This window comes from Tigriopus californicus, chromosome 12, assembly GCF_007210705.1.
Source record: "Tigriopus californicus strain San Diego chromosome 12, Tcal_SD_v2.1, whole genome shotgun sequence".
Classification (NCBI taxonomy): Eukaryota; Metazoa; Arthropoda; class Copepoda; order Harpacticoida; family Harpacticidae; genus Tigriopus; species Tigriopus californicus.
The window spans coordinates 1,555,907-1,570,192 of record NC_081451.1 but is presented as its reverse complement, the minus strand read 5'-3'; the positions used below and the strand labels follow the sequence as shown (position 1 = coordinate 1,570,192).

Sequence of the window (14,286 nt, the reverse complement as noted above, 5' to 3'; positions counted from 1 at the left end):
GCTCACTTGACAATCCCTATTTAGGAAAAGTCTCTGTTTGTATTTCATCCAATACGAGATAGACTTTCTGATTCAAGACAAATCTTCACAAACGGTCAAATTCAGAGCAGCAACATTTAAATCCTTGCATTCTGCAGCTCTAATGAAGTGATCAATTCAGGACTAGAATAATGGACGTAAAATATGAAATGAAACAAATGACCACATCGCGTTGATTTTAGCAACACTTAAGAAGCTCAAGCTTTCGGCATTTTCACACACCCCTAATAATTAGACAAACAATCAAAACACACACTGAGCAGACACGTCAAAGAAACGAGGAAAAAGGCTCAAAATAAGATCAAAAAGTCCAGTGAGGCGGGAGGAGTGATTACCCACCTGCATGGCCGCGTTCCGCTCCTCAGTGAGTCTTTTAAGGTCTTTACTGGCCTTGATCCTCACGGTCATGGCCTGATTGACCTCCTTCACGGCCTCCTCATGTTGTCTTTGTACCTACAAAACAAGGACAGCCACAAAATAATATCGAGCGAATGCAAAAATTGTCACAGAAATAATAATGGTGGAAACTCAGGGATTCATTCTTCAGAACTTGAACTTGAAACATAATGTAAAACAAACCGTCAGTTATTGACAACAACTTCCAAATCAACAGGCATGCGTGGATAGTAGTCCAGCCTAAAACTAATGAAGATATACTTCTGACCTTACGTCATAGCTTTTATGCCATACTACGTTGATGGTTTTGGCATAATAATTTGAATGTGACCAACATGGCTTTTTTTATTATTCTCAAAGTGACATTTTGAGTGTCTTAAGGTGCATTTAATAAATATGGAAGGACAAACTAATTTTGAATACAATTAGTTGGCACTTGATCAAGAGAGGATAAAAAGACACTAAAACGCGACATGCAAATGTCTGACACCGAAAAGTCGCTTTTGAAAAGGAACGTTTTCTTAATTATAACTATTCTGACCCTTGTGGTGATTTGAGTGAATTTGAATAAATAATAGTGAAGGCTGGCTCTTGACGAAAATGCTTATTTTAGTCATAGAACTGATCTTTTGCAATAATGACTTATCAAGAATGTAAAGAGAGAAATTGCAAACAAAAATATCATTTGCTGGGGATAACAATCTCAAATTACGCGAATCGAATCGATTCTTTAATAAAAAAGCTGGAAGTAGTCCTGAAATCTTCTGTTTGGTTGAGATTATGCACAATGAAATCAGTATTGGAAAGCAATGCACCTTAAAGATAGAGCTTGTTGTTCCTCTATTTTAAAAAGCACAACTGTATCACCCCAATAGGCCCGGAAAATGTTTGTTTTATCCTTTGTTACTTAAGAACCCCTACCTATAGTTTATTGATTAATCTTTTACAATTTATTCCTGAACTGAATTTCGAGTTAACTAATACAATAATCTTGACTCAGAGAGTTGCTAATCACCGCTGTTTCATTCTCTATGTCATTGAAGGTGAAAATATCGCCTTTATCTCTAAACATGACAACCAGGTGGACATGCATACACTCAAAAAATCACAACGGTTTTAAAAATCGAGGCTCATTTTGTGTGGTAAACAACTTTGCAGATGCATGAACGAGGATATTTAGAGTCTGCACATTTTGCTTTCAGTTACTACACCCAAAGGTGCTTTTTACCCAACTGAGCTAGTCCCATTTAGAATTCTAACTTGACTTTGTTGTCAATTTTCTTGGGAGCCATAAAAGGCAACTTCTTGAACATTATCATAGCTGGTAACTAGTCTACAACTCTTGGTGACAATTCATAACATTGAAAGAGCTTGTAAAGAGTTATGGGCAAACTTCACGAATCTGGTTCAAATATGTACACGTGATTGTTTAGGGGAAAAAATAAGTTCAAGATCAATGATATGCTTCTGTTGAACTAAAACTCGTTTTGAATAGATGGCTTGTCAAACAGAAAAGTCACTCCAACCAAGCTACTTGAGACTTTGCTTTGAGCACATTTTGGTAGTTGGGCAGCAGGGTGTCCGGCTGATCGACCTCTCTTGCGTTACGCAGTTTCAACCAAAGCAGACAAACGAGCCATCAACTCACTGGCTCCCTGAATTCGGAACTTGATTTTGAGAATCACGTAACTAAATGTGTTCAAAGCCAATCCCCATCGCACATACCAGGCAATCGCGAGGAAGGCAAAAAAAATCTCAGAAATCTTGTGAGTGTCGTTTCTCTGACTAGACCTCTAGTTTTAACTATTTGACTAAGCTCAAAATTGACTCTTGAGATTTCGACAAAATATCAGTTTTGGGTAAAACGGTATGTCAATTGACAGGGTTGAAGTAAACGTGTTTTGATTTTTAACGGACAGGGGAGAAAGCTGAGAAAGAGAAAAGGCGAAAAAAAAAAGATTTTTAGTCATATTTCACATCAGTTAGCTAAACCAACTGAAATTGTTGTTCCAATGTTAAAAAATCTCATGGTCAAAACTTGACGGTATAATGATCCAACAACAGGACCAAAAGTGATAATTTACAATTATATGATTTTGGAAATGAAGTTACTCACACTTATGATAACATCCCAAATTTGTTGAATGCATTTCAATCACAATTTAGCTAACAACGTGCCAAATCCCTCAGGCCAATTATTTCTTTCTCGAAAATTTGAAGCTACAAATTAGCAGCTGTTTCCCAATCAATTACCATTGCTCCCCATCTCTACTAATAATTAATAATTAACATCTAGAATCAAATCCTACGAGACAAATAATCACACCAAAAGTTCAAAAAAAAGCTCTGTTCCCAGAACATAAGGACGTTCCGAACTACAAAGAAGGCCCGAAGGCCCAAGATAAACAACAACAAAGTTAGAATCTGAAGTATCGACATCCTTCTCCTCCATTTTAAGGATTGTCTATATTCAACCTGAGTCTTTATTTTTCTGGGGGGTTGTCTTTGGAATACAGTGTGGCTCAGCGGATATGAGAATATCGATAATCTTACCTTGACCAGAGAATCCTTGTATTCATTCCTCTCACGGAGAGCTTGATCCCATTGTCTTATGGCTTGCGTACATTGATGTTTGAGCTGGTTCCTCTCGGTGACCAAGTCCTGGTAGAGCTTCTTGTAGCGAACACCGTCATCCTGAAATCATAGAGTAACTCGAAGCTCACTTTAAAACACTTGACACACACACACACTCACACAGACCTCCATGAGTCTGGCAATTGGGGGCCCGACCAAGCCCGTTCTCTTTAAAAGACAAGAAACCTCCTTTTCAAGAAGAACTACAGGAGAATTCGACTTCACACCATCACTTTTGCTCTCGCTCTGACGGTCGGTCGGTGGTCTTCGGTCTCTCTCTCTGTGTCTTTCCTAGTCTCTCTCTCTCTCTCTCTCACTTACTCTCTCTCTCTCTCTCTGCTACACACGCACTCCCTTAAGAGTCTTTGGTTCAAGGAAGGATATTGGAGCACAACTGATTCTGGACCATCGTCCCTCCTCTGGTTGCCTCTAGCTGGTTCCATTTCCCAGGGTGTCGGATCAGAGTCTAAAAGGCTTTCATTGGTCCAATTCCAGAACATCATGATAACCTCATACACACTGTATGAAGTACATTGATTAAAACTATGTTGCATTTAATGTTCAATATAGTTTTGGGAGTGGTCGGATTCCAGTGATTTTGTTAATGGTGTCGCCATTTATGGTGGTTTGAGCACTCCTTTGCATCAACAATTTTACACTGTTTAACTGAATCTATTTTTCATATGACCATCACGATGTTAATAGGAGGGTTAGTCAATTTTTACTTTGGAGGACGCTATGTGGCTTTGATCATTTTATGTCAGCCAGCCATTGTGGTGCCGGTATATCAGCTACGAAACCACAGACCGTACTGATCTAATAACTAAAAAAATAGTATACCAAGTATCGTAAACAAAAGATACGAGGGTGATACCAAACAAATCGGGATAGCCGTTGTGAAAATCTTGCGTTTGAAATTACCTCGACAAATCTGGATTCATTAAGAGATCCAACTCTCACGGTTCTGATGATGTAAGTGTTTGCTTTGGTGTGTTGTTTGGTTCTAAAGAAATTTGTATGCAAAGTAAAGTAGTCTGAGCCACCACTTCCGAATTTGTGCAAATTGACATTACCCAGGACAATGCAAAGCCTCACACCTCCCCGGAAAACAGGGGTTTCTTGGCCAAAAGGAAGATCAAGGTGTTGCTCCATGCACCTTTACAGCCCAGATTTGGTACCATGCAACTTTTAGCTTTTTCCACAACTAAAGCTAAAGCTTGCTGGACACAAATGTGCCACTAATTTTGAGCTTAATGTTGTTGTGAAGGGGGTGCTTCGGCCGTTCTGCCAAGGAGGCTTCCAACATGGTTTTGACAATTGGATGAAGAGGATGCATAAGGCGATTGCTGCGCACGGTAGCTATGTCTAAAAATGTTGCAGATCGTGTTTTTAGATATCTCTTTTAGTTTTTGAAAAAAAAGAGCAGTCCCGATTTGTTTGGTACCACCCTCGTATATTTGTATCTTAAAGACAAAAGGAGAGCATCTCAGAACACACTTGAGTAGTGTGAAAACACTCAGAGATGGGACAGTCTTGATAGAAACTATATTTAGTCACGCTGCTGTTGTGAATTGAAAGGAAGAAAGAGAGGACCGTTTTCCCAAAACCCATTGAAATGGGCCTTGGGCCTCGGAGCCTTCGACTCGTCCGCTGAGAGAGAAAGAGAGAGTGAGTGAGGGAGAGGCTGAGTGGCCTCCAAGGTATAGGGTGACTCTAACATTCGGTTCCAAATACCACCAAACTTCTCCAAAATCTTTCTGAGAGTGGCCAAAAACGTGAGGATTTACTGCAGGACAGGGTCACCATGTTCCTTTATTCTCGGTGGGGTCCCACTCGCTCACACACGTACTGTGGATTCAAAAGGGACCTACTGGAATGGAGTGAAGGCGTGGAAGTGTGGACCACTGGAACACACGCAAACACATAGATTCTGGCCTTGAGACAGATAGCAGGCCAATGATGAAGCTTCACACTCAAGAGATCCAGACTTACTCCGGAGCCTTTGGAGCCTTTGGCGCCATCGGAGCCATCGGTGCCATCAACGGACCGTCGACGTAAGACGAAAGAAGCTGATGACAATCCATCCCAGACCATGTACCACTGGATTGGAAGTTAATGAGCTTCCCAATTATTTTCTATCAGACATCATGTTTCTCATTTGAGGAAGCATATTATGAGAGACAGAATGAGAGCCAGATGGAGTCAGGCCTTCTCCTTTTATGGCTTGATCAGGAAGTCAATGTCTTTGTGGAAAATGTATGAATGACAATGAGACAAAGTCCGAGTTGGGACGATTCATGTTGAAAACATGATTTTGAATAGAGAAACGATTCAGGTTGTGTTAAGCATACGTCAATTTCCTCGGATGAGATTTTTGATTGTTCACAGCCGTGGGCGAAAATATTGACAAATTGAAAGGGCCGGTTGTTCAAGTTGGTGTCTTCAATTTCCGAAGCCATCGCCATCCACCGTTCCAAGGACTGCTTTCTTGGAAGTGGCTTTTTTTTTAAATTACAACTTCGGCATCATTTTCAACGTATTTGACATTCAATTATGTTCAGTGTGATCAATGAACGGTTAAGCCAACATACACCTTTGATTTTTTTTTTTAGCTTGGGACATAAGTCACCCGGTATTTTTTGAAAATCTAATTGGATTTCAGGTCAAGTTGATTGAATTATTTGTCCCTGCTTAAAACCCAAATTCCGGATGTCGGGGCTCATGTCTTAGCGCTTTTCCTTCAATTCGCAAGTCTGAGCGCGGCTTTACATTAGGATGGAAAACAACGATTGAATCCAGTTTGAGGAGTGAAGTTGGAGTAGTGATGGGGCGAGTTCGGCAAAAGACATGAGTTCAGAGAGGACTCCAGTCTTTCACTGTACTCAAGTCGAACAAAGAGACTCATCTTGCTGAAAGACTCGCCCCAACACTAGTCCTACTTCAATCCTCAAACCGGATTCAATCTCGGTATTCCATCCTAGTGTAAAGCCGCCTATAGTAAGATGTTAAAGAAAATGAAATTGCAACTTAAATGATTTAAAAAAACTCCTGATACCGAAATGCTCGAAATGTCACCATATTCCATCAAAGCTTGGCTACCAGATATGATAAAGGGCCTGTCGAATGAGAATTTTCATAAGGCATTCTCCTAAAGCCAACATTTTGGTATTACAAAAGTTTTCTCTTTCAGTGGATTGATGATCCGCTAAGCTAAAGCAAATATAAGGAACGTGCCTCATTTTGGCAACAACCATACTTGGAAAAGACGAAGGACATCTTCCGTCGGATCTGTACAGAATGCTCAACATCTAAAAAACTCTTGAAGGAAGGAGGAGGAAGACCCTTCACTTAGTCGAGTCAGCAAGCTAGAAAGGATTTCATTACCAGACCAAATAGAACCCACATGTCAGCAAATTCGTTACCGAGGAGACAGATTTTCAAGTGATTAGAGCTCACTTGAAACCTCTTAGAAGAGCACTGACATGATTCCATCCAGATCTCTTCATGATGTCTATTTCCTAACTTTGACGTACAGATATATGACCTCCTTGAACGCCAGACACACTTGATTGTCACCGAAATGTACCTACAAAGTATTATGTTTATATATGACGATATTTTTTAAACTGCGAACCAAGAGGAAAAAGTTTTCTCTGGATGTGTGATTCAAAAAGGTTTCTAAGACTTTTTGAAACAAAGTTGAATTCATTCGCTACATTTCCCATTTCATTTTGAGTGCTCCTTTTGCTTTAGATCTTTGGACTTTTTGCCATAAAAATAAGAAAAAAAACATATGTGCTTGCTTCGGTGTGCAAGCGCATTATTTTGCATTACATTCCATTAACATTATACGATCATTGTAAATTTATTGTCGGTCTATTAGAATTTCCCGCGCTTTACTCTTGAGTCGAGCTGATGAAAATTCAGTGCTACCAGATGGCGGTTAAGCCCGCCAGATTTTGCTACTTCTAGCGTTTTTAGATTCTGTCTGGCGGGGAAGACGAATCTGGCCGTTTTCTGGCCTTTTTGAACTTTGTGCGGCGGTAAAATTTTCAACACTGGCGGATAAGCTGATTTTGGTGGGTTGCTGGCGCTTTTGACTGACTTTGGGTGTTTTTTGACCCAAATATAAAAAGGAATTGCCATATTTTTCCAAAGCTTTGAGGATGCTTTGCAAGAATGCAGTTTGTTCCTCGGCAATTTTAGCTCATTGCACTTTCAGTTTCATACTTTGTAGACATACATAGGCAAACATACAGGGCCACAATGAAAGATTTCAGAGTTAAAAAACTTTTTCTGTCATAGATTCTAAGATGCTTGAAGGTGGACTATGATTTTTGGCAGATGCCATGTCACTCACATTTTTATGTGTGAAAAGTGTTCAAACAGTACACCTCTACACCCACTAAAAACTATGAACCATAGTTTTGCTATATGAGATGCAAAGTTTCAAAGTATTTGAATTGTGAAATCCACAGAGTAGCGTAAAATATCTGCAACTCTGCTAATGTACGCTCCACAATCTTAAAATATCTAGTTATAATAGTCATTGGTGACAGCAAGTTCTGTGTATGTCGCAAATAATTAATGGAAGGCCAGGAAATTCAACTCAAGCAGAAAAGCCTCTGATTGTACATTGAAGTGCCCTAGAATACTAAGGGAATATCTGGCGTTTTTCTGGCGTTTTTTTAAATATATTTGGCGGTGAAGGTCTTGAATTGGCGTTTTTGGGGGGTATGGACGTTACGCAGTATGAAAATCCACTCAACAGTTGCTGCATCAAAAGCTGTCATTAGGAGAGACCATGAAGTAAAATCAGGGCTGCCAAAATATTGTTCATTGTTGCTGCCACTTGAAAACACATTGTGTGAGAAAAAGTAAATGGATGAAAGAAAAAAAATACGAATAATTGGGAAGAACGAAAGAAAGAGAAAAGAGAAAAAAAACCCCAGCCACCAAGCAGCAATATACCAAGCATTGCATATGGGTACAGGGACAGTTCAAGGTAGACACATAAAGCTCTAGGCACAGAGAACTGACAGTTCAGACAGCAATAGAGGAAAGGGCATTGAATAGTGAAATTAGTCCCATTCTGCTCTCTTAGTACTAACCAACTTCTTGAAGGACAAGACACTTAGAATCATTCCCAGGGGAAGCAAGTTCCACCAATCCACAGTCCACACAAAGAAGGAATTTGAACACATGATCCCACTTTGCCAAATAGTTAAACCAATTACGCTGTCCTATGAAGTGTTTATTAATGTTGGAAGAGTTGTGAGATTTCTAGCTTTTTGACAGACTCACACCAGTCCAAACTGACCAAAGTCAATACTTCTGCTAAGTCCAAAATTGTGACGCAATCTCTAACAAGTGGCTCATTTCAAAATGCCTCCAAAGGACGTGCTTAATCATACAATTTTTTCAACCTCAATATCCTGGGGGAATTCCTTAGTGGAAAAGTCATCTAAAGGGAAATCTGCATGTCTGTAAATCTAAGGGATGGTATTGTGGAGAGGACCTAGGTATTCCAGTTAAGTAGAAATTCCATGAAAATTGATCATATCAATCATATTCAATGCATGACCATAGATAGCCCTCTAAGGCTTGTACCTGGGATTTGGTCCTGAACTGATGCTGCACCTTTGGGTCTGGTTCACAGCAACTCCAGTTGGATGAAATATGGCTGTCAACACAGGACTAGCCAAAGTTTTAGGCAATGTGATCATTATATCCAAAAACAAGAATGATTTATTGGATAATAATAAAAAGGGGAGATGGATGTAGTGCAATTGGTTAACGTGCGACCAAGCATTGCTCGGGTTCATGGGTTTGATCCCATGACCACTGAATCCTTTAGCAATGTAATCTTTTAATATGAGGCTGAAACTTTTTACATCAATGTGTCCTTCAAAACCCTGTGAAGGTTTTGCAGCTCCTCAGATTCTTTGAATGTCTTCATTTTAATTAGGAATAATCCATTTCTGTAGGAAAAAACATGTAGCAACTCAAGGACAAGTCTGGCATTCTAAATGATTTGCTAATTGTTTTGGCAAAGTTGGATCATACTTTGGGTTCTGAAGTGGCAGCAACAATGAACAATACTTTGGCAACCCTGATTTTACTTCATGGTCTCTTCAAATGACAGCTTTTGATGCAGCAACTGTTGAGTGGATTTTCATACTGGGTAACGTCCATATTTGGGGGGTTATCTGACGTTTTTAGCCTGTCGCGACCTGACAGCACTGGATGAAATCAGCTGCTACTCCACGTAGCAGCTGATTTCATCTAAAGATATTAAGTGGGAAGTACTTTCAAAAATTTTTTGTGATTCTTTCAGCATTTTGAGGAGGGGGAAAGACGACAAACATTGTAGCCAACCTGCACACACACACTCTCATGAATCCAATTGAATTTGCAACTATCGAGTGAGTTGTGCTACAAACTCAAAAATATGTCATTTTTGTGCAGTTCTGTCACTGTACTAAACTCTTTGTTCAATGTCAGAATACTGTTAACTTCCAAAAGCATAGAAGCTAAATTAAATGACAAATTCAGTCTATGCTCTGCGCAGGTTAGCTTTGATGTTTGTCTTCCTCAAAATGGTGAATATCAGGGTTGACGCATTACATTCTTCTTCAATTTCCCTCCCTTAACATATCCTATACTTTTGCAATAGATTACCCGTCCAGTTTAACGCTTTGAGCTATCTTGTTGTAAATAAGAGATATTATTTCCTGTCAAGGTAATTACTTAAGTGCTCCAAGGTGAGCTGCCTTACTCAGCTTCATTAGGTAGAGCAGTAAGGTCAAAGGTATCTGTTATTGATTATTGACACAGAGATTGAATGCATTCATAAGATTGTTATTTTAATCGTTTCAAAACATGGGGCTCGTCGTATTTGTAATTTACAAAAAAAAAGAACTGTTAGCTATGACTGAGCTAGTTTTCAGTGTATCAAATCAGAATCGGAGGACTCGTTTCCATAACCTTAAGAAGCAATATTTGAAGCTAAAGGTCTGGAACACACGGTTCCCCGAGAATATGGTGCAGGATCAGGCTAATAAGATCATCGAGTATGCTGCAGTGGTCGAAGACTTCGCTCCGATGAGCATGCCATAAAAACTGGTCGCATTAATGGACATGTTCTAGGCGCTATGAGCGGGCAGAGAGAGAGAGAGAGAAAGAGAGAGAGAAACCCTCAGTCGATCTCCTTTGGACATCAACCCATTAGAGTCTGGTTATCGCCCTTTATCTCGGAAGAAAGGCAACAATGGACCGCTAGAATTGGTCGTGGAGGAAGTTCTTCCATCTCAATACAAATGAAGACCCCAAGGTTGATGACTTACTTGAAAATTCTGGGAATGTTCTAGTTTGGCCACAGCGGACTGATGGGAGGCCGCGAGGTCGTCGTATCGTCTGCGAAGTAGGTTGTAATCATCCTTAACAGCCTCGTAATTCTGCAGCAAGGCGCCATACATGATACTCAGTGAGTCTCCGGGTCCACCTTCGGAATTGAGAATGTTCTGAAAGGCATCAAATATAAGAATAACCACACTACATGAGTTTCCAATTAAAGCGCTCTGCTAAGCAAAGTTACGAATGGACCACAACGAAACATCCGCTAGGGAGCGCCTCAGTATTTTACAAGCGGGGTGCGATTTCTTAGACGTCTCCAATCATTTAAATGAAGTGTTTACAAGCTCACGAGAGCATCAAATAATAAATTTTCATTTTCAACATTATCTAGCACATAAGACTGAATAATCTAGTTGTCAGCAAATAGTAGTGATACAGACTAAAATGTGAAAAAACATTTTTTCACTTCAGCCAAGAGGACTTTTTGAGTCTATATGGGGCAACTTCTAATTGAGTGATTTTCGTGTTTCTTTTCTCTTCTACGATTTTGTTGGGAGGCCATATTGTTTTCTAAGCAAAACTTTAAAAAATTTGATCTTTCCAGTCAAGATGTAATTAAAGCACTGATATCTTTTGGAAAGTTTGGAAAGAGACAATTTTTAGTGGTATTCTTCAAGACATTTTTGATTGCTTAACAGGGCTGCATCTTTTCCATCCAAATACCCTTTTTGTCATAAGTGACCTCAGTAGCTCGTTCGATTACTTATTAGCCAATTGTGCTAATTATTGTCTGGCCTGTTTTTGATTTTCTCTTGCAATGCACCTTTCACTGCCAAAACAGTCTCATGGTGGTTTTTATTTCACGGCACAACCATTTGGTCCGAGTTCGAATGAAAGACTAAAAAGCCGTATACTTTGTCGGTCTCTCCAATATAAAGCTCTTTATGGGAGTGACGAGAATCGTCGGCCTTACTTGAAGTTGTTGTCTGAGATCCAACATCTCTTTGCGTTCGTCCTCCAAGTAGATTCTAAGGGAATTGATTTCTTGATCGCCTCGCTGGTTTTCTACGAGGAGGTCGTTATAACGGCTTCGGTAGCTTTCGGACTCTCGGCGGTAGAACTCGATGTCCTTCAAGGCTTGTTCCAGTTTCTTCAAGGCATCATTTGGTTGTCTGGAACGAGTCAAACAGTCAGTCAGTAAGTCACTCAATCAGGATATACGGTACTCTACCCTTCATTGCTTTCTGGGTTGCTTTAGAATAGGCAACATCAAATGAGGTCAACCTTCATTTGGAAAAACATCCTCCGGTGATCTTAGAAGTAACTTAAGATGACTTGATTCATGGGAAATGGAGCTCAATTTATTTTGTCCACAAAAAAGAGTGTCATATGAACTAATTTTGGAATAATTCATTGAAAGGATGCCAAAATGAAGCATGATTGTTTTCACGATAAACAGGATGTCTGTCGTATAATACGTGTGAGACTGCATTTTCAAGTTTTCACTAAGATTTCATCTTTCAATATATCCAGATGGTCTTTTGGATAAATCTGCGTTAGATTCACCCGAATAACTTTATCTTATTATTTATTAATTATTATTACTGCCATCGTTCAAGAGACGCGGACGATACGATAAAAACAAACCTATTCCGACAACAAGATAGCTGCAATTAATGCGCTTGTTCTACTTCGTCCATTTGGTCTCTCACTTTTTAATTCGGAACTTGAACCCGATGCTATTTTCTAGAGTGCGGAAAATAATGTTATTTTTGATAATTAAATAATGAGTATTGATTTAACTACATATAAGCCTAACAATTTTTCAAAGGGGGTATATTTCTTTCTTTTTCTCCAGTCCCGCTATTAAAAACATGAGCAATCAAGCCGAAATTTTCTAAAACATGTCATGAAATTGTGACACGTCAAGAAAAAACAATCTCACAACAGCTTTCGAAAACCACAATCACAACTTATTTGATACGAAAGAAATCCCTTGGTTATTGTAAAGGAAGAGGAAGAAAATCGATGGGAGAATTATGTTCAATTTACATTTTATATGCTCTCTAATTATCCAATTTTGATGGCCCAACATGACTATGAAGCTCTTTCAAAACCATTATCTTTTTTGTTACAAAAAAAACTAAAGGAGACAGACCGAACATTTTTCGGCACAAATAATCATATGATTGAGCTGCAAGTTGGCATAAGCATGCCTTTTTGCAGAAAAATGTTTTAAAATCATCGCCCCAAAAAAGGTCGAATGATTTGTAGCTCAAATGATGAATAGGAAAAAAATATTATTCCAGACTCTGTTCCTCTTCAATCTTTTCTTGCACTTTGATTAAAGGTAACGGCAAACCCACCAATTCAAACGTCCAAATAGATCTCGTAAGGTCTTAAGGGGGTAAATTGATACTTTGTCATTCATACTTTCGTGGGTTTCCCGGGAGAAACTCGTGGTGGCTCCGATCCACTGAAGGCATCTTTGGACCCGGGGGCGATGTCTCATTGGGCTCTCGAGCAATTGAGAACAAAAGGCTCTTGTCTCCGGCGGCGGCTATGCTGTGGCTACGAGACAAATTCGGATTCATCGCTGCAAAACGGGGGAAAGATAACTTAGTTTTTGAGACATTCAGATTAACAATTATGTGTCTCAATGGGGTACCCCTACGTGGTTTCGTGAACGCAAATTTTGAAACGCGACAGTTTCAAATTTTACCCTGTCGCATTTCAAAATGTGCGCTTGCAGTAGGCGCGACTGGGACCAAATCGAATCTCACAATTTGCGCTCACGAAACCACGCGGGGGTATCCCATTCCACTTACAAATGGAAGGCACATAGTTTATGACATGAAATGGCCAACCGGTAAACATGTGGTTGAATAATTGAAACTAATGCCTTCTAATAGAAAGACTACGGTCATATGAAGCACCTTACACTGCATTCATGGAGAAGCGGCTTGAAGTACCCAAAATGACGGGAAAACAGTACATAGCATCGTGAATAACATAACGGAGACCCGAAATTTCGACACAAAGGGCGCCATAAGCTCAAAAAATGACACATTACTTCATTTATATTCTTCCCGTCTTTTTGGAATATGAGGGCAGGTTGATAACTTTAGCTCTTGTCACAAAAAAAACTTATAAAGACAAGGCTTAAACATGCTCAAGATAAAAGAAAGGAATTATTACTTTACTAGCACATTTTTGAATACATGGTCTAGACTAGAGACGGCCAAAATATGCATTATCCATTTTATGTCATAACACGGGTCTATTCGCATATATTGGATATTTCGTGTTTTCATGCATATTTCGTTTTTTGGTGCAATCAAATTTGAATGTAGTATAATAATGATTTAAAGTCACTCTTGGTCATGTCAATGAGTGAAACGTATCAACAAGAGTGTATAATTATAAACAAATAGGTAAAATAATGAGTGGTTAAAATGGGCAAAGGAATAAACTAGTTGACTATAACGTGATATCACATCAAAATTGACATAATTTGGCTCAGTTTTACATAGAAAAAGTGAAAAGCCTGTGCACTACAAATACAGATGGGTGGAGGTGAACATGGAAGTCTTGTTTTTTACAATAAAGTTGGTGGGTCCGATTGAGCAGATCCTTTCTCAGCTTCCGTCGTTAATGGAATTTGACTGTGAGCCGTACAAAGATGCATGACGCCAATAATTTGAATGATTGCAATGTAAATGTGAAATGTCTCAAAAAATCAGATATTTACTCCCAAAATAGGTTGACTACATTCAAGTACCCTCTCATTGATCAGCTTACTGCCCAGATAAAGAAATCGTTAAAGTATGACAGCCCATATTTTGATCAGTTTTAACACGT

General features: G+C 39.3%; 1 protein-coding gene across 1 annotated transcript in view; it reads right to left on the bottom strand.

The window, feature by feature from the left end:
• Positions 1 to 14,286, bottom strand: part of LOC131891794 (disks large homolog 5-like) — a gene marked incomplete in the record, with an annotated part of 32,443 nt that overhangs the window by 15,951 nt on the left and 2,206 nt on the right. Inside the window, 5 exon segments of the mRNA XM_059241457.1 lie at positions 379 to 492; positions 2,989 to 3,129; positions 10,416 to 10,592; positions 11,399 to 11,597; positions 12,859 to 13,021. Of these exon segments, the coding sequence (XP_059097440.1) occupies positions 379 to 492; positions 2,989 to 3,129; positions 10,416 to 10,592; positions 11,399 to 11,597; positions 12,859 to 13,021 (794 nt within the window).